Raw genomic sequence first — 27,198 nt, forward strand, 5'->3', positions numbered from 1 at the left:
TTCTTTCACACCGTTACGTAAAGCCACTGGACGGTCTGTATCCAACGCCTTTCTTAAAAAAATTTTACGTGAAGTTGGGCACATTAGTAAGGTCATTTCAGATAACGGAGCGCAATTCAGATCTGCTGTTTGGTCACGCATGCTTTGGAATCATAAAATCAAACCTGTTTTTATTTCATTGTACTCACCACATTGTAACCCGTCTGAACGGATTATGAAAGAAATCAATAAGCTTTGCAGACTTTATTGTCACAGAAAGCATCAGCATTGGGACAGATATTTACACTTATTTCAAAATGTGCTGATTGAAATGCCTCATGATTCCACTACTTTACCACCTACTCTTGTACTGAAGAATGACGAACCACTGAACAGAATCAGAGAGCTTGTACCTTTCCCGAATACACATAAACTTCGACACAAAGACATAATTGATTTGGATCTTAAAAATATAAAATCTGCAGCAGACAAAAGGAGAAAACTACACGGTAAGGCAAATGCAAAGAAATTATATGTTGGTCAGAAAGTTCTCATTAAAGCTCATTCATTGTCACATAAGAAGAAACACTTGAGTCACAAATTCTTTCTAGTTTACAATGGACCTTACAGAATCCGACGTATACCACATGATAATTGCGTTGAAGTTGAAACTCTGCGTCCTAGGAAGAGTAAAGGTTTACACAACATTTCACATATAAAACCGTTTATTGAAAGATAATCTACTTTTTAACTTTGTCTTTGCCATAAAACTTTTCACTTCACATTTCTAGTATGCATTGTCAGACTTAGAAACTGTTACCATGCAACAATGTTTGAAGTTAAATATCCAATCAAAAACCAAGAGAACTTATTTAAACAGAAATTACGAATGCATTGTTATTGTGAACGGCCGTCACAGTGTTATTGTATGTGTACATTCTTGCTTGTTAGTAGCACGATTATGTAACGACTATAAGGCTTACATACTTAGAACATATACCAGTACTGCTAATGAGATTTTAATACAACATTTTGGTTTACTTGAAAATACATTCTGGATTTAAAGTACTTTCTGTGAGATACCAGATGACACAGTGGTTAGTTTATGCGACAGCTACACGATTTTATCACGACGCTACTAATGATTTACAATTTAAAACGTTGCTTTTGCGGTGTTTCTGTTTTATATCTGCACAGTTTTTCTGTATTATTCTGGAAAGTAAAACATGTTTTAGTAGTAACTTTTGCGGTATGGCTACAATGCGACTGCCTTTTCCTTAGCACAACAATACGTTACAGCACAGTACTTTCTTCATCACGGCAATAAGCGTAATAACTAAGATATCTATACACAAAGCATTTCACTTTTGTTTATCATGAGGTAAGTACATTGGCTTCTGCAGAACTTAGCTTTCGGCTGACAATAACTACGACTCTTCCACAGAGATTATCTTACAACAAGACGCACATTTAGCGCTACAGGACACGTATTTGAGTGATTAATTTTGCACTTAAATCATTTATTTTTAAAGATATTTGAAGTACAATGATACAAAGGTTTTCCGTGATACATTTCATTCCATTGCTGTAATCTGTAACACCTGAGGGTATCATTGCATTAATCCTCAGGGGGTACACGCCTACTTTGTGTACCATGTGTTTGGCAATCACAAGGAGCCATAGCTAATATGGTATTTGCTTATACAACTTTACACATCGGTACCATATTTCTCTAACACGTAAATTACACAGCCATCTGATTATTTAACAGAGAAACAAACATTTTTTTACTACATCAGTGTCACATGTTTACGCAATTACACAGATGGATAACTTCACACTTATGAAATTGTATTTCGTCTGTACTTTGTGAACTGTTCGTATTTTTTTGGAACCATTGTGATACTATGAGAGCTCTGAATAATGTATTTGGTATGGGATCATGATTTTTAAATACGTTGGAGGTAGATGACACTGTTGAAATGAGCAGAGGTTTTTTATTTAGGTTTTGCCATTACTGCGGAAAGCTACGACGTTTTTGAGATTTGACTGGGGTGTTATGATATTATTATGATGACTATGTGTATTATGCTGTTGCGGTATGTTTATGATCAATAAGCTGATGCTATATGACTTATTTGATTATGCTACGTATCTGTTATGATGATATATTGAAGAAGTGTCGACGAATAAGGTAAGGAATAATGAGTATTGGTTAGGGACTCTAGTTTGTGAAAAAGGTTGTTGGAAACCAAGAATCGAACTTTAAGAGTTATGAAATGTATGTAAATGCGTGAATGTATTACAATGCAGACGAAAATTTTTTGGACACTGTTATGTCAATAGGATTTTGTTTCTACAGATCTGTAACGCAAATTCTTGACCTGTGAAATATTTTTATATGAGATTGTCACTGTAGTGGAAACTGCTGTCGTAAATATTTCGGTAAGAAAGTTAAGTGACCACCTTCACGTAATGCGTCCTGGGCACCCAGCTGCACGACAGACGCCTGGAAAAAAGCCTTTAGTGTGTGCCTTTCAGAGGTACAGGTGGAGAAGAAAAAAAAAAGAGGCCATTATCCTCTCCATTGACATTCCTTTGTAGAAAGCATCGTAAATATGACACCCTCAAACTTGAAAACATGATTACACTGTAGAGTTCTTAATTTATGATATTTACTGAAATGAAATGATGAGAAACATTTCATGTCTATTGTCTTGCTAGTTTAAAGATTGTTTACTGCATTATGAAATGCCATATGGCTAGTGAATGACGTTTCACGCCTTGGTTTGCCTATTTTGTTTAATATCTAGTTTCTAGCTGCACTGCAGCATTGGTTAAAATAAAATTTTATAGATGTACTAATATAGACATTTTCTGCCTACAGATCCAGTAAATATTGATTTTGCGATACTTCCAAAAACAAAATGAGGGAGCACAAAAAGACATTTCCCTTCACAGGAACTGCATACATAATTTTCTTTTCAAGTATTTGGTAATTTATTTCATAGAATAAGTTTTTGTGGTGTACCACATTAATGACATAGACATTAAGATGTGAATAGACATTTCCCTTATCTGCATTGTTGTCTTTATTGTAATATTTTTCTGCTTGAGCTTTGTAATGTTTAGATATAAGTTATTGCATTTGCTGCTGCTGTTTGCCAGGCATAGTGACACAAAATTTCACTTTGTATTACTCTGTTAAGCCAGTTTTACTACTGATTTATTTTCCTTGTTGCTGCACATTGGCTCATATTAGTTGTAATGTTGCATTTGCTTGGTAATTTGGATTTACTGTAGCTTGCTTTGACAGTTTCCATTTTTTTATTGCTGTTTGTATTAATTGTTTTGCGCTGCTGCATTGCCTCATCCCTTAGTTTAGCATCTGAGCTCAGTAGACTTGAGTTAGCTTAAGAGGGGGTAGACTATATAAGAGAATGAGTTGTGATGCATTGGAAGAAATGCATTGAGAAGTTATACGAAAAAAGTAAAGAAAGCAGGTATAGATGGGACTTTTTGGAAAAAATGAAGAACGAAGGGAGATCTCCGAGAAGTAAAGAAAGTTTTGTTTGCAAAATACTGCAGTAAAACAAACCCTGTCCTTTCCTTGTGTTATCCCACTTTGTGTTTTTGTACCCTTGGGTATTTGTGTTCTTCCTGTCTTTATGTGTTTATCTGATGAGAGTTACGTTGTATAATTTTTCTGATAAAATGTTATTTACTTTGTAAAGATGTTTAGACATTATTTATTCTGTTTCGTTTTAATGCTCATGTGTGAAGTTGATGTTTCAAAAGTTATTCTGATCTTTTATGTATTTACTTATGTCATAATTCCTGTAACACTGATGTATATGTTTATTTCTATTCTTTTGTAAAGCCCTATTACTACAAATGTTATTTGTATTGTTATGTTCTTTAATGATGTATTCTGTATCTTTGTAATTGTATTCTTGTATTATAAAATTGTAATGGACACCAGTTCATCAGATTAAGTAACTTGTAAGTTACATTTCACTGCATGCGTTTCTGTTGGTCATAGTATATGGACAATATATGAGAAGTAGGGACTGATAGTGTTTGCACGTGTGTTAATAATTCAGCAAGGGACTAGATAACAGCATTGCTGGTTCAAAGGACGATTCCAGAAACTTTGTGAGTTCACAAGTGGTGGTTATGGACTTGCTATATTATCCGCAAGACTCTTCAGTGGTGATTGTGCACCTGCACAGTCACAACAGATGGCTGCTGGCCATCTCTACAAGGACTACAGTGAGTCTGCATCTTTGATGGCCCACCAATACCATTATTTCTACAAGGACTGCAGTGGGTCTGCACCTCTGGTGGCCCACCAATACCATAATCTCTACCAGGACTACAGTAGGTCTGCTCTGTGATGACCTGCCTACCAATATTCTTGAAAACTTCGACTGACTCTGCAGTGGGTTTGCTCTGTTGTGGCCCATTACCTGTCTGCATGTCAAGAGTCAGCATTATCTTTCCATTGGAAAGACAACACTACTTCTTCAAGACTGCATGGAAATCCACTACATCCGTGTGCATTTTCTTTTACTGCTCAGACTTTGAGAAAAAAAAACACTGCAATTTTACTGTGATGAATGATCAGGACTGTCTTTATGGACTGTGAGAAAATTTTATCTTTTGACCAATGTTGTATCAATAAGTGTCTGCATATGATTTCTTTGTTATTATAATTTTGAAAAATTTTTGACAAATATGTATTGGCCAGTGCCCAAAACAATTTGTAAAATTTTTTGTGGGGAGCATGGGGGCTATGTAAGAAGGTTGTTTCTGTTTTCTTATTGGTAATGCCACGTAGCGCTCTGTATGAAAATCACTGGCTGTGCTGTGTGCAGTCTGTGGCTAGTTTGCATTGTTGTCTGCCATTGTAGTGTTGGGCAGCTGGATATTAACAGTACGTAGCGTTGCGCAGTTGGAGGTGAGCCGCCAGCAGTGGTGGATGTGTGGAGGAAAATGGCGGAGTTTTGAAATTTGTAAGACTGGATGTCATGAACTGCTATGTATATTATGATTTTTCAACACTATTAAGGTAAATACATTGTTTGTTCTCTATTAAAATCTTTCATTTGCTAACTATGCCTATCAGTAGTTAATGCCTTCCGTAGTTTGAATCTTTTATTGAGCTGGCAGTAGTGGCGCTTGCTGTATTGCAGTAGTTCGAGTAACGAAGATTTTTGTGAGGTAAGTGATTTGTGAAAGGTATAGGTTATCGTTAGTAAGGGCCATTCTTTTGTAGGGATTATTGAAAGTCAGACTGCGTTGCGCTAAAAATATTGTGTGTCAGTTTAAGCACAGTCTTGTATAAAAATGGTTCAAATGGCTCTGAGCACTATGGGACTTAACATCTGTGGTCATCAGTCCCCTAGAACTTAGAACTACTTAAACCTAACTAACCTAAGGACATCACACACATCCATGCCCGAGGCAGGATTCGAACCTGCGACCGTAGCAGTCGTGCGGTTCCGGACTGAGCGCCTGAACCGCTAGACCACCGCGGCCGGCAGTCTTGTATAATTGTTCAAAGGTGACGTTTCACAATCTCATATAGCGCGCGGAAAGAACGAACATCTATATCTTTCCGTACGAGTTCTGATTTCGCTTATTTTATCGACTTGATCGTTTCTCCCTATCTAGGTCGGTGTCAACAAAATATTTTTGCATTCGAAGGAGAAAGTTGGTGATTCGAATTTCGTGAGAAGATTCCGTCGCAACGAAAAACCCCTTTCTATTAATATTGTCCAGCCCAAATCCTGTATCATTTCTGTGACAATCTCTCCAACATTTCGCGATAGTACAAAACGTGCTGCCTTTCTTTGAACTTTTTCGATGTACTCCGTCAGTCATATCTGGTAAGGATCCCACACTGCGCAGCAGTATTCTAAAAGAGGACGGACAATCGTAGTGTAGGCAGTCTCCTAAGTAAGTCTGTCACATTTTCTAAGTGTCCTGCCAATAAAACACAGTCTTTGGTTAGCCTTCCCCGCAACATTTTCTATGTGTTCCTTCCAATTTAGGGTGTTTGTAACTGTAACACCTAGGTATTTAACTGAATTTACGGTTTTTACATTAGACTGATTTATCGTGTAACCGAAGTTTAACGAGTTCCTTTTAGCACTCATGTGGATGACCTCACACTTTTCGTTATTTAGGGTCAACTGTCACTTCCCACACCATTCAGATATCTTTTCTAAATCGTTTTACAATTTGTTTTGATCTTCTGATGACTTTATTAGTCGACAAACGACAGCGTCATCTGCAAAAAAAACGAAAATGGCTGCTCAGATTGTCTCACAAATCGTTCATATAGATACAGAACATCAAAGAGTCTATAGCACTACCTTGAGGAACGCCAGAAATCACTTCTGTTTTACTCTATGACTTTCCGTCAATTACTACGAACTGTGACCTCTCTGAAAGGAAATCGCAAATCCAGTCACATAAATGAGAGGATATTCCATAAGCACACAATGTTACTACGAGCCGCTTGTGTGGTACAGTGTCAAAATCCTTCTGGAAATCCAGAAACACGGAATCGATCTGAAATCCCTTGTCAATAGCACTCAAGACTTCATGTGAATAAAGAGCTACTTGTGTTTCACAGGAACGATGTTTTCTAAACCCATGTTGACTGTGTGTCAATAGACACTTTTCTTCGAGGTAATTCATAGCGTTTGAATACAATATATGTTCCAAATCCTGCTGCATATTGACTTTAACTATATGGGCCTGTAATTTAGTGGATTACTACTACTACTTTTCTAGAATATTGGTGTGACGTGGGCAACTTTCCAGCCTTTGGGTACGGATCTTTCGTCGAGCGAACGGTTGTATATGATTGTTAAGTATGGAGCATCAGCATATTCCGAAAGGAATCTAATTGGTATACAGTCTGGACCAGAAGACTTGCTTTTATTAAGTGATGTAAGTTTCTTCATTACTCCGAGGACATTTACTTCTACGTTACTCATGTTGGCAGCTGTTCTCGATTCGAATTCTGGAATATTTACTTCGTCTTCTTTCGTGGAGGCATTTCGGAAGGCTGTGTTTAGTAACTCTGCTTTGGCAACACTGTCTTCGATAGTATCTCCATTGCTATCGCGCAGAGAAGGCATTGATTATTTCTTGCCGCTAACATACTTCACATACGATCACAATCTCTTTGGATTTTCTGCTAGATTTCGAGACAAAGTTTCGTTGTGGAAATTGTTATAAGCATCTCGTATTGAAGTCCGCGGTAAATTTCGAGCTTGTGTAGAATATCGCCAATATTAGGGATTTTGCTTTCGTTTACATTTGGCATGTTTGTTTCGTTGTTTCTGGAACAGTGTTCTAACTCCTTTTGTGTACCAAGGAGGTTCAGCTCCGTCGTTTGTTAATTTATTTGGTATAAATCTCTCAATTGCTGCCGATACTGTTTCTTTGAATTCAAGTCACATCTTGTCTTCACTTATATTATTAATTTGGAATGAGTGGAGATTGTCTCTCAGGAAGGTGTCAAGTGCTTTCTATTAGCGCTTGTAGCTCTGGTACTTTCCCTACAATGCTACGACAATTTACAACTGTAATACCAATAATTCCTGTATCTACGTTCTTCCTGTGTCAGCCTGCACCCTTGGTGACTGAAGCCCTTCTTGTGTTTTCCCGAGATCTTCTAACCTAAAAAACTGCGCAGTCAACGCCACACATGTCGAGGAATCTGCAGCCTACATGGTTGATGAACCGTCTGAGCCTCCGATTCAGACCCTCCACTCGGTTCTGTACCAGAGGTCCTCACTCGGCCCTGTCGATGGCCAGCTCTGCTTTCGTCTTGCTAGCAAGACTGGCAGCCTTTACCACTTCTGTTAGCCGCTCGAAACCAGAGAGAATTTCTTCTGATCTAAAGTGACACACATCATTGTTTCCGAAGCGAGTAACCACATGCAGTTGGCTGCACCCTGTGCTCTTCATGGCATCTAGTAGGACCCTTTCCACATCTGGAATGACTCCACCCGGTATGCACACGGAGTGCACATTGGTTTCCTTTCTCTTCTTGTCAGCCAAGTCCCTAAGGGGCCCCATAACGCGCCTAACGTAGGAGCTCCCAACTATCAATAGTCCCGCCCTCTATGATTGCCCAGATATGGCAGGCTGAGTGTTTTCCTCTGAAACAAGACAGGCGACAGCATCTGGCTCAGCTACAGTATCAGCCACAGACAGCAACTGGAATCTTGTTTATCAGACAAACTAGGGAGGCCTTACGTGCGGTCGCCTGGGAAGTATTTCGCCGCCTGCTTCGTCCCAGGGCGACCTCCCACTCGACCGCAGGTGAGAGGTCAACCTCACTGCGGGCAGTAACTGGGTTGGCCACTGGTGAGAGCTGTGTGGTGGGCTCGGACGTGTTGGACGTCCGTTGGATCCCCACGGCCGGCCCACACCTGTGGTGCCCATCCACTGCAGCCTCAAGCTGTGTAACCGAAGCCATCACAGCCTGAAGCTGAGATCGAAGTGTCACCAACTCGGCTCACATCGGCACACAACAAACGCAGTCCCTGTCCATACTAAAGACCGTGGAAACATAAACAAAGCAGATAAACGGACTATCGGCACGTGCTGCACAACTCTCCTGTAGACCCTGACGAATTCGCAGGGACTAATACATGCAGATATTCAAAACCTAACTACCGAAGCACTCAGGTGAAACTAAATAATTCGCCTCTGATTAGGAACTTGTAATATGACACGAAATGAGTTTACTTTCCAGCACAAACGAAAACGCGAGAACTGTGGCTATTATTTATTAAATTTACACGCAGTAACTCAAGAAACTGAACTATTAAATCACACAGATGATAAATTCGCTCCTGGTTAGCACCTTGTAAAACTCACAAAAGCGGTTACTTGCCTGTTGCTGCGTCTGTCTCGATCGGCTACTACTGCCTGACTGACTGCCTGACTAACACCAACAAGCTGTCACTAGTTTTCCTAGCATACAGTACAGAGCTATGTGTCACTGTGTTGAAGCATTCTATGTTCATCTACAACATGTCTAAAGGTTTTAGTTTTGTGGTACATTTGGCAATAAAGTGGAAGTATATATTTGTTTACAAGGCTCACGTGAAGCTATGGATGTTAGTGCTAGCAGCTCTAGGTCTACTACGCAGTCTACAGCTTGTCACCTGCAGACAGCAAATCGTTGTTTTATTATTCTGTTTCTTATGCATTACCGAGTGAGAACCACTATGTATCGTGTCAATTAGTGTTACCTGCGCTGGCCGGGGTGGCCGAGCGGTTCTAGGCGCTACAGTCTGGAGCCGCGCGATCGCTACGGTCGCAGTTTCGAATCCTGCCTCGGGCATGGATGTGTGTGATGTACTTAGGTTGGTTAGGTTTAAGTAGTTCTAAGTTCTAGGGGACTGATGACCTTAGAAGTTAAGTCCCATAGTGCTCAGAGCCATTTGAACCATTTGTTGTGTTACTTGCACTTACTATTTGCTCACCAAGCACAGAGTTTTCGTCGCCGTTCCGTGTCGTTCTAGCTGTGCACTGTTCATTTGTTTCGTGGCCAGTTTGTTTGGTATACAGCGCGCGAATTTGAAGTGTTGTTGACGTTTGGCTATTAAGCGTGTTACCTCGACACATACAAAGTAAAAACACCACAGCATCTAAAACTGTATGTAACACGCTAATTAACACGATACATAGTAATTCTCGGTCGGAAATGCATAGTAAACAGAAAAATAAAACAATGTTTTTCTGTTTACAGAAGACAGGCTGTAGATGGCGTAGTACACATAGAGCTACTAGCATACAAATCCATAGCTTCATGTGTGATACGTAAAACAATGCATACGTCTACTTCATTTCCAAATGTATTACAAAACTAGATCCGTTGGTCAAACCGTAAATAACAACATAGAATGCTTCAGCACCGTGATACATACACTCCTGGAAATGGAAAAAAGAACACATCGACACCGGTGTGTCAGACCCACCATACTTGCTCCGGACACTGCGAGAGGGCTGTACAAGCAATGATCACACGCACGGCACAGCGGACACACCAGGAACCGCGGTGTTGGCCGTCGAATGGCGCTAGATGCGCAGCATTTGTGCACCGCCGCCGTCAGTGTCAGCCAGTTTGCCGTGGCATACGGAGCTCCATCGCAGTCTTTAACACTGGTAGCATGCCGCGACAGCGTGGACGTGAACCGTATGTGCAGTTGACGGACTTTGAGCGAGGGCGTATAGTGGGCATGCGGGAGGCCGGGTGGACGTACCGCCGAATTGCTCAACACGTGGGGCGTGAGGTCTCCACAGTACATCGATGTTGTCGCCAGTGGTCGGCGGAAGGTGCACGTGCCCATCGACCTGGGACCGGACCGCAGCGACGCACGGATGCACGCCAAGACCGTAGGATCCTACGCAGTGCCGTAGGGGACCGCACCGCCACTTCCCAGCAAATTAGGGACACTGTTGCTCCTGGGGTATCGTCGAGGACCATTCGCAACCGTCTCCATGAAGCTGGGCTACGGTCCCGCACACCGTTAGGCCGTCTTCCGCTCACGCCCCAACATCGTGCAGCCCGCCTCCAGTGGTGTCGCGACAGGCGTGAATGGAGGGACGAATGGAGACGTGTCGCCTTCAGCGATGAGAGTCGCTTCTGCCTTGGTGCCAATGATGGTCGTATGCGTGTTTGGCGCCGTGCAGGTGAGCGCCACAATCAGGACTGCATACGACCGAGGCACACAGGGCCAACACCCGGCATCATGGTGTGGGGAGCGATCTCCTACACTGGCCGTACACCACTGGTGATCGTCGAGGGGACACTGAATAGTGCACGGTACATCCAAACCGTCATCGAACCCATCGTTCTACCATTCCTAGACCGGCAAGGGAACTTGCTGTTCCAACAGGACAATGCACGTCCGCATGTATCCCGTGCCACCCAACGTGCTCTAGAAGGTGTAAGTCAACTACCCTGGCCAGCAAGATCTCCGGATCTGTCCCCCATTGAGCATGTTTGGGACTGGATGAGGCGTCGTCTCACGCGGTCTGCACGTCCAGCACGAACGCTGGTCCAACTGAGGCGCCAGGTGGAAATGGCATGGCAAGCCGTTCCACAGGACTACATCCTGCATCTCTACGATCGTCTCCATGGGAGAATAGCAGCCTGCATTGCTGCGAAAGGTGGATATACACTGTACTAGTGCCGACATTGTGCATGCTCTGTTGCCTGTGTCTATGTGCCTGTGGTTCTGTCAGTGTGATCATGTGATGTATCTGACCCCAGGAATGTGTCAATAAAGTTTCCCCTTCCTGGGACAATGAATTCACGGTGTTCTTATTTCAATTTCCAGGAGTGTATCTTGGTTCTGTACTGTACGCTTAAGTACAGAGTTTTCGTCGCCACTACGAGTTGAGGTGGATGTGCAGCGTTCATTTGTTTCTTGGAATGTTTGGGATGTGGTGCGCGAATTTCAAGTGTTTTTGACGTTTGTGGTGTTAAGTTCATGTGAGTGTGTGTGTTTGTGTGTGTGTGTGTGTGTGTGTGTGTGTGTGTGTCCAACAGAGAGAGAGAGAGAGAGAGAGAGAGTAGGGAGTGAAGGTAATTTAAATTTAGAGGCTGATTATATGCAGTTCTGTTGTGGGTATGATTTTTACACTATTGGCACTGGACAAATATATTATACTAGAACTGACATGTGATTACATTTTCACGCAATTTGAGTGCATAGATCCTAAGAAATCAGTACCCAGAACAACCACCTCTGGTCGTATTAACAGCCTTGAGACGCCTGGGCATTGAGTCAAACAGAGATTGGATGGCGTGTAGAGGTACAGCTGCCCATGCAGCTTCAACACGATACCACAGTTCATCAAGAGTAGGCACTGGTCAGTTGCTCGGCCACCATTGACCAGACGTTTTCAATTGGTGAGAGATCTGGAGAATGTGCTGGCCAGGGCAGCATTCGAACATTTTCTTTATCCAGAAAGGCCCGTACAGGACCTGCAACATGCGGTCGTGCATTATGCTGTTGAAATGCAGGGTTTCGCAGGGATCGAATGAAGGGAAGAGCCACGGATCGTAACACATCTCAAATGTAACGGCCACTGTTTAAAGTGCCGTCAATGCGAACAAGAGGTACCGAAACGTGTAACCAATGGTACCCCCTACCATCACACCAGGTGATATGCCAGTATGGCGATGACGAATACACGTTTCCAATGTGCGTTCACCGCGATGTCGGCAAACACGGATACGACCCTCATGATGCTGTAAACAGAACCTGGATTCATCCGAAAAAATGACGTTTTGCCATTCGTGCACCCAGCTTCGTCGTTGAGTACACCATCGCAGGTGCTCCCGTCTGTGATCCAGCGTCAAGGGTAACCGTAGCCATGCTGCTGCAAATGTCGTCGAACTGTTCGTGCAGATGGTAGTTGTCTAGCAAACGTCCATATCTGTTGACTCACGGATCGAGACGTGGCTGCACGATCCGTTACAGCCATGCGGATAAGATGCCTGTCATCTCGACTGCTAGTGATACGAGGCCGTTGGCATCCAGTACGGCGTTCCGTATCACCCTCCTGAACCCACCGATTCCATATTCTGCTAACAGTTATTGGATCTCGACCAACGCGAGCTTCAATGTCGCGATACGAAACCGCAAAGGCGATAGACTACAATCCGACCTTTATCAAAGTCGGAAACGTGATGGTACGCATTTCTCCTCCTTACACGAGGCACAACAACAACGTTTCACCAGGCAACGCCGCTCAACTGTTGTTTGTGTATGAGAAATCGGTCGGCACCGGTGCCAACCTTGTGTGAATGCTCTGAAAAGCTAATCATTTGCATTGCCCAGCATCTACTCCCTGTCGTTTAAATTTCGCATTGTAGAACGTCCTCTTCGTGGTGTAGCAATTTTAATGGCCAGTAGTGTATATTTCTTCTGTTGTGGGAAAGAGGGTTGTGCCGTGCTTGGGGAACAAATCATATGAGAGACATGTCTATCGGCTAAAGCGCAAGATATAAGCGTGTTACCTTCACACAAACGAACAAAATGGCTCTGAGCACTATGCGACTTAACTTCTCAGGTCATCAGTCGCCTAGAACTTCGAACTAATTAAACATAACTAACCTAAGGACATCACACACATCCATGCCCGAGGCAGGATTCGAACCTGCGACCGTAGCGGCCGCTCGGCTCCAGACTGTAGCGCCTAGAGCCGCATGGCCACTACGGCCGGCACGAAAAAAAAAACCAAAAAAAAACTATAAGTAGCACGATGATTAACATGATGCATAGTGATTCTCAGTCAGAAATGCACAATAAGCAGCAATAACTTTTTGCTACTTGCAGATGACAAGCAGTAGGTTGCGCAGTAGACATAGAGCTACTAGTATAAATATCCATAGCTTCATGTGAGATATGTAGACAAATGCATACATCCACTTAATTTCCAAATGTACTACAAAACTAGAACCGTTAGACACATCGTAAATAAACAGCACAAAATGTACAACACAGAGGTACGTATCTCAACTCTATTCTTTATCCTAGCCAATGGCTAGTAGTGGTATAGGATACCCTGCGCCGCGTACCGTACGGTGACTTGCGGATTATTCTTGTAGTTGTAGATGTAAAATATGTGACAATAATCGCTCATTTTACAAATGTTAATATTTTAACAAAAGTTTCTTTCAAGATGAAGTGTAACAATTGTGCAGAAGAAAAACCCACTGAAGATAGCACAAAAGCTGCTGAAACATGTCTGTGTGGAAGAAAACCACAAAAGTGTCTAGGATTAGTTAGAATTCCTCTCCAACTTGCGTCCACAGTGATTACTCAATATCATACACGCTTTACGAACCTAATAATTATGCTCTAAGAGCCCTGGTAACAACACTAAAATCTAACAACAGTAATGCACTGTGATGGCCATTCTACCTATCGCAGAGAATTTTTACTGTAATTATTTACATATAAGCCGTTCGTGTGTATGAAGTTCCATTGATATTTTCTGGGTGCGTCATGATGTTGTCACGCAAAATACACTGATGAATGCCTCCAGGTGCGCACGCGACGGAGTAAGGAAAGAATGTAAACGGAAGAGAGACGAATGGGCAGTCAATAAAGCGAAGACATGGCTCGGAAATGCGGAAATCCACTGATATAAGTGGTTTTGACTAAGGGCACATATTTGCGGCGCTGCGGCTGGAAACAAGAATCTCTGAAACGGCGAAGTTCATCTCCTGTTCACGTACTACTATCGCGAGCACCTATGAAAACAGCTTGAAGGATGGTGAAATAACCAGTATGCCGTATGGTATTGGACGACCATGTCTCATCACAAAACGTAGAACTCGGAGGATCCCCCCACTGGGTAATCCAGAATAGGCAGCGATCTGACTACTGAATGCAATGCTGATGCAGGCACAAATGTTTTGGTGCACACCGTTCAAAGGCTTTCTTGAACATGGAGCTCCACATCACACGACACCTACGTATTCCTGTGTCGACTCAACGATATCGTCAGTTATGATTGCTGTGGGCAAAGAATCACTGAGTTTTCACCGTGGATCAATACGAGGGTGGTTTTTGAAAAGTTATCGGAACAGAATTGAAAAAAAGTACTTATATCACTATTTTTACCTTTCAATGTAGTCTTCTTGTAGATTAATGCAATTCGTCCAACGAAGTTCCAGTGTCTTGATCCCATCTAGAAAATGAGTTTCCTCCAGGCCTGCAAAATAGTTGTCAACTCCGGCTATCAATTCTTCGTTTGAAGTGAATCGTCGTCTACCAAATAAAATTTTCAGTTTTGAGAAGAGATGGAAGTCTGACGGAAACATATCAGGTGAATAAAATGGGTGAGGCAACAATTCATACCTTAGCTCGTGCAATTTTCCCATGGCAACTTCACATGTGTGGGGGCGCACATTGTCTTGATGGAAGGTGAATTTCTTCTTTGCTAAACCTGGCCTTTTTTGGCGTATGTTTTGTTGCAGTTTGTCCAGGAGGTTAGCATAGTATTCTCCAGTAATTCTTTGCCCAGTGGGGAGATAATTTACAAACATAATCCCCTTCGCATCCCAGAACATTGATGCCATGAACTTTCCCGTCGAAGGAATTGTCTTTGCTTTCTTTGATGGCGGAGAATCAGCATGTTTCCATTGGTTTGACTGTTGTTTTGTCTCTGGGATATAGTAGTGCATCCAGATTTCATCTGTGCTCACAAACAGGCGCAAAAGATCTTGTTCGTTTCTCTTAAAACGGGCAAACATTGTCCCGATATGTCCATTCTCATGCGTTTTTGATCCAGCGTCAAGAGTCGCGGCACCCATCTTGCAAATTTTTTTTCATTTCTAATTCTTCAGTTAAAATGTGATGTACCCTTTTAGATGACATCTGGCAAGCGTGAGAAATTTCACGCACTTTCAATCAGCGATCCTACATGACCATTTTGTGCACTTTTGCAATGATTTCTGGAGTAGTGATACATCTTGGCCGACCACTGCGCGGGTCATCATCTAAGCTCTACTGACCAAATTTAAATTCGTTTGTCCACCTGGCAACAGTAAATATGAAGGAGCAGAGTCCCCAAGTGTATTCTGGACATCGGAATGAATGTCGTTTGCTTTCATACCTTTCTTTAGCAAGTACTTAATCACTGCCCGAATCTCGATTTTTTTCCATCTTCGCAAACCACTACGCCGGAACAGCATCATAGCCACGTCACCAACACAGCTCTCTTACAAGAGCATTGACGTGGCACGTGTTTCCAGGCAACAGTCCAATGAATATCACGAGACTAAATCGTTACGCTGACCTCTCGCAGTGATTCCGAGAACTTTTCAAACCACCCTCGTAGAAAGTGTCGCCTGTCGAACGAATCGCGTTTCTTGTCACACCAGGTCGATGGCTGGGTTCTTATACGCCGTCATACAGGGGCGTGACTGCGCGAAACATGCACCGCGCCACAGATACAGGCCAGTGAGGACAGAATTATGCTATGGGGTAGATTGAGTTGGGCTTCCATGGGATTTGCGGTGGTAATGGAAGGCATCATGACAGCAGTGAACTGCGTTAACGTTATTGCGGACCACCTGCATCGCTTCATGCTCGAAGTCCCCCCCCCCCCCCCCCCCCACATGGCGATGACATCTTCCAGCAGGATAACTGTCTATGTTGCAAGGTCATTATTGGGCTACAGCGGTTTGAGGGGCATTATAGGGAACTCGCATTAATGTCTTGGCCAGCAAATGTGCTTGATCTGCACCCACAGGAAAAAGTACCGAGCGCCAGCTAAGTGCCCGTAAGCCACCATCCTGTAATTTGCGGAAATTGCTTGACCTTTGCGCAGACATATGGCGCCACATAATTCTGGAATTCTTTCAAGGACTTGCTGAACCCATGCCAAGCAGAACTGCTTCTATATTGTGTTTGCGTAGTGGACTAACACGCTATTAAACAGGTGGGTGGTCATAATATTTCGGCACATTGATTTATAAACGCTGAATGGTGTTGATTGGAATGTACAGGAAATTTATCTGTGTATGTATAAAAAGCAGATATTCGACAAGAAAAAGAATCAATAAATCCGTCATACGTAGATTTGCTTTTCACTTTATTTCACACTATCACCTGTATGTCTGGTGCTGTCTAAGTAAATCACGTCTCTCGATTTTTTTTTTTTTTTTCTTTCCACTTCGTCTCATTCGGCCACAGCGGAATAAGGAAGAATACGATGGATCGTAAATTTTCTGTCGACGATCTGGTCATCAGAACTTCGGTCAGAACAAACGAAAACGACGGCGTCAGTCGATCGTGGCTCCAGGAACCATCCCTGCTAAACTACATTAATATAAGTAAAAGAGAAGTAATTTCCGGCGTTCCCCAAGGAAGTATTATAGGCCCTCTATTGTTCCTGATTTATATTAACGACATAGGAGACGATCTGAGTAGCAGTCTTAGATTGTTTGCAGATGATGCTGTTAGTTACCGTCTTATAAAGTCATAGATGATCAAAACGACTTGCAAAATGGTTTAGATAAGATATCTGTATGGTGTGAACAGTGGCAATTGACGCTGAATAAGGAAAAGTGTGAGGTTATTCACATGAGTACTAAAAGAAATCCGCTAAATTTCGATTACGCGATAAGTCACACAAATCTGAAGGCTGTAAATTCAACTAAATACTTACGTATTGCAATTACAAATAACCGAAATTGGAACGATCACATAGATAATATTGTTGGTAGAGCAAACCAAAGACTGCGATTCATTGGCAGAACACTTAGAAGGTGCAACATGTCTACTAAGGAGACTGCTTACACCAGGCTCTTCCGCCCTATTCTGGAGTATTCCTGAGCGGTGTGGGATCCGCATCAGGTGGGACTAACGGATGACATCGAAAGAGTACAAAGAAGGGCAGCTCGTTTTGTATTATCGCGAAATAACGGAGATAGTGTCACAGACATGATACGTGAATTGGAGTGGCAATCATTACAGCAAAGGCGTTTTTCGTTGCGACGGGATCTTCTTATGAAATTTCAATCACCAGTTTTCTCCGATTGCGAAAACATTCTGTTGGCACCCACCTACGTAGGGAGAAAGGATCATCACAATAAAATAAGAGAAATCAGGGCTCGCACAGAAAAATTTAAGTACTCGTTTTTCGAGAGCGGAACGGTAGAGAGACATCTTGAAGGTGGTTCATTAAACCCTTGAAACCTCCCCTTAGAAAAATTTATGAATGACTGTGCTGATAAACCCCTTACGTTATTTGATTTTCAAACAGCTGAGCAGAACTGAACGTACTCAGACATTTCGCTCTTTACTTATTCTGATCAACACTAATCTGACACACAATATTTTTAGCGCAACGCAATCTGACTTTCAATAATCCCTACAAAAGAATGGCCCTGACTAACAATAACCCATACCTTTCATGAATCACTTACCTCACAAAAATCTTCGTTACTCGAACTACTGCAATACAGCGAGCGCCAATACTGCCAGCTAAATAAAAGATTCAAACTACTGAAGGCACTAATTACTGAGAGGCACAGTTGGCAAATGAAACATTTTGATAGAGAACAAACAATGTATTTACCTTAATAGAGTTCAAAAGTCATTATATATATATATATATATATATATATATATATATATATATATATATATATATATCAGTTCATGACATCCAGTCTTACAAATTTACTCTCTCTGATGGACACACGTCCAGATCATCCGCTGTCAAAACTCCGCCATCTCTCTCCCCACATCCACCACTGCTGGCAGCTCACCTCCAACTGCGCAGTGCTACGCGCTGTTCACATCTAACTGCCCAACACTACAATAGCAATATTGCAACAATGCAGACCAGCCACGGACTTCACACAGCACAGTCAGTGATTTTCATATAGAGCGCTGCGTGGCGTTACCAACATAAAAACCTAAACAGCCTACTTACACACTCTGCCAGGCACTTTATTGTGAATCGCAGAGTAATCACATAGATGGGTAGATGTAGATATTTTTCTTTCTGTAGAACCATGCTGATGATGAAGAGGTTTATAGTTTATTTATTAGTCTGGGGTCATAAGAATGAGGGTATGAGACGGTCGCGGACTTGCTGGTGGAAATCAACACTGCTTCTCAACTTCTGTGATTTAAATAAATTAGTGGATATTAATATCATGATGGTCAGACGACAATCTGTAACGCTCTTCAATCGCATATGACTGCCACGTTCCCACGACCACACCGTGTTGCATGGTGTTCCCATTCGATCAGTCACCTAACGATATGAGTTGGGTTTTTAAGAGTGCATTAAAATATTTCTGCTTTTTCTCATCCATGCTACTAATATAGAGGTTTGTAGTTTACGTCTTTTTTAAGTTTTAATACTAAATCAGGCGATTTCTGTACCTCTACACTCCCTACTTCTCAGTAGCGTAAGAGAAACAACGGTATGACGCAAAACGTTATCTACAACGCACTTCCCACTGGTTGCGAAATTTCTACATTTTCCTATAGCTCGATAAGATATCGCAGATAACACGGATTTAGGAGCGATAATCTGCACATTGTCTCACTATATAAAGCGTAGGTGGTACTGGAGGCTGCATAGTGTACCAACCTGGAAAACAGACGTTTGAGACCCGCGATTACAAGAGCGACATGACGATTCAGAGTAAGTTGTTTTGAAGTAGGTTATGCTGTAAAAAGTATCAATTTAAAATATGCTGTCAGTCACAGGCGTGTCTGACGAAATTAGAATGGTGCGGATGCAGGCTTTCTCGGCGAAATGCAGAGCTAGATATTTCTCGGGAAATCAGCCAAGTTGTACCTTCAATTCGGAACATTTAGGCAAGTTTCTTATTCGTGATCTTCTGCCGACGTCAGAAGAAGACAAGTATGAAACTCTTAGAAACAGCGTTCAGAAATGGAGATATTACTCGGCAGAGTTAATCAGACACAAGAATAGATCTTAATTCGTGAAAATAAGTTCTCTGTTTCATATACCAAAACTATGACGATTTTTTAATGCCTGGAACGCCTTTGTTACTAGAAAGTTAGCTCATACAGAAACGTTCATTATTATTTTGTCTTCGCAACCTAGCGCCGAGACAGCTATTCATTTCTGTAATTTATTTTGCAAATTGCAACTTTGTAAATCTGGAAAGCTTTTTCATTAGCTACATAACATTTTTTTTCCATTACTGTCGTTCTTTAGATTGATTCTATATCCCCCTCTATGATTTCATTCTGCACAATTTTGTTTTCAGTGTTATCATGTCACATTGACGTGCTACATGATTACCATTACATACTCGAACATGTGCGTCATCGGCAGTACTCCGCAACTGTTGTTTTCTATTTTAACACTCGAAATAATTGTGAATGCAACGGTACATTTAGTATCAACAAGGCCATTCTACTCCGAATGGATTTTCGCAAACATCGATTCCTATCTATTTTAATATTTCCTCAGTGCCATCTCTACATCTGCACTATGTTTTTCGCATAATTCTGTGACAACATATTTCCAACGTTTCCAATTACGATTCAATCGGCCTTCCTGTAGCTTACTTCTATATATTTCCTTACGTTCAGCAAACAGAAATTTGTTTCTCTGTTATAGGCAACAAATGGCTCTGGAAGGTTTTCTATCCTATTTTCCTTGCAGGTACCTTTCTTTGTCTAACATAAATTGCTCATTTGTAGCCCTTCCTTCAGCCTTCTATCTTCCAAAGTACTGCCACATATTTCTGTGATGTTCGGCGGCGCGTACTCCCATTCCGAATTTTCCTTTCACATCCAGTATTATGAGAATAGACCTGTTCTTAACTGCTCGTCCGCTAGTATTAAGTTGATAGAGCGAATGGAAGCCTGTTACTGTGCACGCGAATCAGAGTAGAAAAGCCGTCGTACACTAACACGCCATGGTTAATAGTTCCTAAGTAATGTGACAACTCTCTCTCTCGTTTTTTTAAACTCTCGTATGTTTGATGTACCAAATATTCAGCTTTCCCGTTGCGTTTGTAAATGCTTCAAGAAGCATAATTTCCTTTTAAATTTTGTTCATAGTTCGGCTTGTTACAATTTCTTTTAACAGTGAAATTTATTATCTGCAATGACAGAATTTGCTCTAATTGAACATCATTACATGATATTCGAGCCTAGTTAACACTGTGAAAATAGAGGTCTACCTTATAGTAAGTTTTCATGCTAGATGACATGAATGTCTCTTCGAGAGGAAAATCGTTATCCCGACGGCAATTCTTCTGATACAGTTATGTCAGCGTTCGATCGTATTTGGGAACAAATCGGAAAGGGCTACGCACTTAATTCTACAGATCCGACAGGTACACGGTGTCTATAATAAAAGACGCGAGGGTTGGAACTTAAATAGTGGCAACTATTTATCCACATATTTGTAACGATTTATTTATATGTTTGCACCTGTTACTGTCTTTCAAAGTAGTCACCAGCGTTGTGCAAAACCCGTTGCCAGCGATGTGGAAGGCGTAGTATACCGTTAGCAGAGCCTGTTCTGTTGATGGTGCGAATGGAGCGGTCTACTGCCTGTCGTAATCTCTGGAACAATTCTGATTCGAAAGACACGAAGTGGTTATTTCATCTTCGGAATCAAATCAAAGTCACAAGGACTTACGTCCGGGGAGTATGGTGGATGGTACAGTTCTTGCCGGTCCCATCGACCGAACAGAGCAGCCACAACTTGCGCTGTATGCGCCCGCGCATTGTCGTGCAAATTGATGGGTGGGTTGCGCAGAAAGTGTCGCCGCTTCTTTCGCAAAGCTGGTCGCAGGTGATGCTCCAAAAAGGAACAGTGACACTGTGCATTTACTGTCTGGGTGGAGGAACGTAATGTGTTAGGATAACACCATCACAGTCGTACACGAGAATCACCATAACTTTCACCATAGGGGACTCTGACGCACTTTCGACTTCTGCGGCGAAAGAAGCGGCGACGCTTTCTGCACAACCCACCCATAATTTTGCAAAATGCGGGGGACGCATACAGCTTAAGCTGTGGCTGCTCTGTTCGGTCGATGGGACTGGGAAGTACTGTACCAACCATTATACTCCCCGGACTTAAGTCCTTGTGACTTTGATTTGATTCCGAAGATGAAGGAACCACTTCGTGGCATTGGCTTCAGAACTGTTCCAAAGATTCGACAGGCATCAGACCGCTCTATTCGCACTATCAACAGAACGGGCTCTGCTAACTATGTACTGCGCCTTCCACATCGCTGGCAACAGGTTGTAGAAACGCTGGTAAGGACAGTAACAGGTGGAAACATGTAACTCTTTTGTATCGGTTGTGAATAAATAGTAGCCACTATTTAAGTTCCAACCCTCGTATCTTTTATTATGTATATATCAAAGCGGATAAGGCTGTGGCAGAAAGCACAGAGTGAAAGAGACGTCATCCTCCCCTACTTGCACCATATACACCGCAAGTGTCATTAAGCAGCTCAGTTGTTAAGAAAGAATAGTTAGTAGTTGTTATACGCAAATTTCTCTGGATCACGTCTGTTTCAACTGTGTGGCAAATAATGGACTATAGAGTATTACTGCGGAAACGCTACGTCCGTTATGTTGTACATGGTATGTAAACAGCGATACATTATATTTAATAAGTTAGTTAACATTTTTTACATCAAATTTACCTACAATGATATCTCATGAATAGTTTCTATATTGATCCTTTTGACAAACGTTAATACTACGTCCCCTTCCAACAGCTATACGTTATAACATCAGTGATCAGCAATGTTTTATTGTGGCGCGACCTAAACTCGTTTTTCCTTTGAAAGGGATGAGTAGGCTGTGATTTAGTTTCCCATCAATATCTATCGGAACATGAAATTGTCGAGGGAACGCTAAACACTAATATTTCTTCTTTTCCTTCTTGTTGCCCGACCGTCTATGTGTCGGATAAGCATTATGAAACAAAGAGGCGATAAATACACCAAACTGTGGAGAATATAGAATAGAATTACAATTACAGTACCCCTGTCGACACCAATTGCACTCGCGAGAAATGGAAGTTAGAGGTTCAAAACGAAAAAGATGAGCAAAATTTTAGACGGGCAACTGCTTCCTAAATAAATCATGTAAAAAGAAACTACTATAAAAAAGAATGGAAAGTATTCACACGAAAAGAAAACCGTTCAAACATTATTCCCAAATACTAAGTTACTGTTTCCTGAACTCTAGGCTCCTTTAGCTTTCTCTACTCAACGACCAAAAACAAAACATACATGTTATATTATTTTTACCGACCCGGTGTCACCGAAACTTCATTAAGCATAAGGGATTCATCAGCAGCGACTGCCTGACTAAGAAACTTTAGTCGCAGCTATTTGAACAAGGAATGCAACACTTCAGATTGTTATGGCTAAATAACAGAGACAAATGGATATTAAAAATACATATAAATTAATGTCATACTCCACGAAAATCACTATCGAACTAGCTGTGTACAATGATATAATAATTAAATATTAAGTATATATTACTGCAGAGATTGAAAATATAATATTGCCTTGTTCATGTTGCAGGATTTGTGTTGGCAGTGGCCTACCTATTAACAGGTGTGATACTAGTTTCTGGATCACCCGTGGGAGAATGTCCACCAGTGGATCCGCTGGACCACACTGACCATCTACCGGACGACAAAAACTGTTCAGTGTTCTATAAATGCGATCATGCAGCTCCAGTGTTATTTGTGTGTCCTGACGAACTTCATTTCAATAAAGTACTAGAGGTATGTGACTGGCCAGATGCAGCTGGGTGCACTGCGAATACAGGCGCTAGTTCCACTGCAGCGCCAACTGCAGCTCCAACTGCTGGATCCACGTCTGCATCAACGTCAACTGATAAACCGCAAACCGATGCACCTATCACGTCATCAACATCTAGCCCAGCGGAGGCATGTCCAGCGGTCGGCACGTGTCCACAATATGAAGATGAAAACTCGATTGCTAAGCATCTTCCACATACAACAAACTGCAGTCAGTTCTGCAAATGTGATCATGGTAAACCTGTCACTATGGACTGCCCAGCTGGACTGCACTTCAATGCTGTTCTGGAGGTCTGTGACTGGCCACAAAATGCTGGATGTTCTGGTGGCTCTGGAAGCACGTCAAATCCTACTAGTTCCACACCTTCATCAAGCAATGCAGCCACCACTCAGGCTCCTACTTCAGCACCAAGTTCAACTGCCAAACCTACCACAGCTGCACCAAGCACAACTGCAAAGCCTCCCACAGCAGCGCCAACCACAACAGCTCAACCAACTACAGCTGCACCAAGCTCTTCGTCAACTGCAGCACCCAGCTCACCAGCAACGTCAGACCCATCTGGAAACTGCCCAGCAATTGGTGTCTGTCCTCAATATGAAGATGAGAATTCAATAGCAAAACATCTTCCCCATGCCTCAAACTGCAGTCAATTCTGCAAATGTGATCATGGTAAACCTGTCACTATGGATTGCCCAGCTGGACTACACTTCAATGCTGTTCTTGAGGTGTGTGATTGGCCACAAAATGCTGGATGTTCAGGTGGCTCTGGAAGCACGTCAAATCCAACTAGCTCCACACCTTCATCAAGCAGTGCTGCCACCACTCAGGCTCCTACTTCGTCACCAACAGCCAAACCTACCACAGCTGCACCAAGCACAACAGCTGACCCTACCACAGCTGCACCTACCACAACTGCCAAGCCTACCACAGCTGCACCAACAACAGCTGACCCTAACACAACTGCTAAGCCTACCACAGCTGCACCAACCACAACAGCTCAACCAACTACAGCTGCACCAAGCTCTTCGTCAACTGCAGCACCCAGCTCACCAGCAACGTCACACCCATCTGGAGACTGCCCAGCAATCGGAGTCTGTCCTCAATATGAAGATGAGAATTCAATAGCAAAACATCTTCCCCATGCCTCAAATTGCAGTCAATTCTGCAAATGTGATCATGGAAAACCTGTCACTATGGATTGCCCAGCTGGACTACACTTCAATGCTGTTCTAGAGGTGTGTGATTGGCCACAAAATGCTGGATGTTCTGGTGGCTCTGGAACCACAACAAATCCTACTAGTTCGACATCTTCATCAAGCAGTGCTGCCACTACTCCGGCTCCTACTTCAGCACCAAGCACAACAGTAAAACCTACCACAGCTGCACCTAGCACAACAGTTCAGCCAACCACAGCTGCCCCAACGACAACAGGCCAGCCAACCACAGTAGCACCGACCACAACAGTTCAGCCAACCACAGCTGCACCAAGCTCTACAGCCAAACCTACCACAGCTGCACCAACCACAACAGCTCAACCAACCACAGCTGCACCAACCTCTTCATCAACGGCAGCACCTAGCTCACCAGCAACATCAGCCCCATCTGGAGATTGTCCTGCAGTTGGTGTCTGTCCTCAATATGAAGATGAGAATTCAATAGCAAAGCACCTACCCCATGCCTCAAACTGCAATCAGTTCTGCAAATGTGATCATGGTAAACCTGTCACTATGGATTGCCCACCTGGATTACACTTCAATGCTGTTCTCGAAGTGTGTGACTGGCCACAAAATGCTGGATGTTCGGGTAGCTCTGGAACGACGTCAAATCCAACTAGCTCCACATCTTCATCAAGCAGTGCTGCCACTACTCAGTCTCCTACATCAGCACCAAGTACAACAGTCAAACCTACCACAGCTGCACCTAGCACAACAGCCAAGCCTACTACAGCTCAACCAACCACAGCGGCACCAAGCTCTTCGTCAACTGCAGCACCCAGCTCACCAGCAACGTCTGTCCCATCTGGTGACTGCCCAGCTGTCGGCGTCTGTCCTCAATATGAAGATGAGAATTCAATAGCAAAACATCTTCCCCATGCCTCAAACTGCAGTCAATTCTGTAAATGTGATCATGGTAAACCTGTCACTATGGATTGCCCAGCTGGGCTACACTTCAATGCTGTTCTGGAGGTGTGTGACTGGCCACAAAATGCTGCATGTTCTGGTGGCTCTGGAACCACGTCGGATCCTACTAGTTCCACACCTTCATCAAGCAGTGCTGCCACTACTCAGGCTCCTACTTCAGCACCGAGCACAACAGTCAAACCTACCACAGCTGCACCTAGCACAACAGTTCAGCCAACCACAGCTGCCCCAACCACGACAGCCCAGCCAACCACAGTAGCACCAACCACAACAGTTCAGCCAACCACAGCTGTGCCGAGCACCACAGCCAAACCTACCACATCTGCACCAACCACAACAGTTCAGCCAACCACAGCTGCACCCAGCACCACAGCCAAACCAACCACAGCTGCACCAACGACAACAGTTCAGCCAACCACGTCAGCACCTAGCACCACAGCCAAACCTACCACAGCTGCACCCACCACAACAGCTCAACCAACCACAGCTGCACCAAGCTCTTCATCAACAGCAGCACCTAGCTCACCAGTGACATCAGACCCAACTGGAGATTGCCCAGCAGTTGGTGTCTGCCCTCAATACGAAGATGAGAATTCAATAGCAAAACATCTACCTCATGCCTCAAACTGCAGTCAGTTCTGCAAGTGTGATCATGGTAAACCTGTCACAATGGATTGTCCAGCTGGACTACACTTCAACGCTGTTTTGGAGGTGTGTGACTGGCCACAAAATTCTGGATGTTCTGGTGGCTCTGGAACGACGTCAAATCCATCTAGTTCCACACCTTCATCTAGCAGTGCTGCCACTACTCAGGCTTCTACTTCTGCTCCAAGTTCAACAGCCAAACCAACCACAGCTGCACCTAGCACAACAGCCAAACCTCCTACAGTTGCACCAACGACAACAGTTCAACCAACGACTGTGGCACCAAGCACAACAGCCAGACCCACCGCAGCTGCACCTAGCTCTACTGCGAGTCCTGATGTAGAGCCTTGCGATGCAGTTGGATCTTGTCCTGTGTATGACCAAGACTCTATTGTAAAGCACCTGCCGCACAGAACAAATTGTGGGCTATACTGTAGGTGCAACCATGGTGTACCAATTACGGAAAAATGTCCAGATGGCCTACATTTCAATGCAAAGCTGGAAGTATGTGACTGGCCATCTGATGCTGGATGTCAATAAGTCAGATCTCAATCATCATTGCAACCTACATGAACTGAAAACTGATATGATCATCTGTAATGTTGTGTTATGCTACTCCCTGTAACACTTCGCGCTTCATATTCATTTATTTATTGTGTTCATGTTGAATAATCATTTTTGTAAAGTAATTTCTTTCTTTGTTAAAATTTTGGATTAAAATTTTTACAAAAATATCGTTTTGCGTGTTTGAACATATCTAGCCAACCTCATCTTTGCAAGAGTTGCAAACACAGAAAGTATGCTGATTCAGTAGATAAACTTCTCATTATAATAGGTTCGATTTTCCTTTCCATCCAAGTGATGTCTCATAATTTGCTACGACAAATGCATAAGATCTAGTTGAAAGAGTAGTTCGTTATAAGCGTGACTAAAATGTGCAAAGACTCGTTTTTGCATGAAGTGAATGATGGTTTTTGAAATCGTAACACCAAAAATATTACATTTATCAGACATTGTTTATAAACAGAGCATGTTTCTTTTGATGTAAGTTTCCTGTTGTTATGTTGT

General features: G+C 42.8%; 1 protein-coding gene across 1 annotated transcript in view; it reads left to right on the forward strand.

Moving 5' to 3' along the window:
* LOC126474184 (mucin-5AC-like) overlaps window positions 1-26,792 on the forward strand; it is a 487,051-nt gene extending 460,259 nt beyond the window's left edge. Inside the window, exon 2 of the mRNA XM_050101646.1 lies at window positions 23,102-26,792. Coding sequence (XP_049957603.1) covers window positions 23,102-26,670 — 3,569 coding nt within the window. The 3' untranslated portion in view covers window positions 26,671-26,792. The remainder of the gene's footprint in view (window positions 1-23,101) is intronic.
* The last annotated feature ends 406 nt before the right edge of the window (window positions 26,793-27,198 follow it).

Source organism: Schistocerca serialis, chromosome 4 (genome assembly GCF_023864345.2).
Source record: "Schistocerca serialis cubense isolate TAMUIC-IGC-003099 chromosome 4, iqSchSeri2.2, whole genome shotgun sequence".
NCBI lineage: Eukaryota > Metazoa > Arthropoda > Insecta > Orthoptera > Acrididae > Schistocerca > Schistocerca serialis.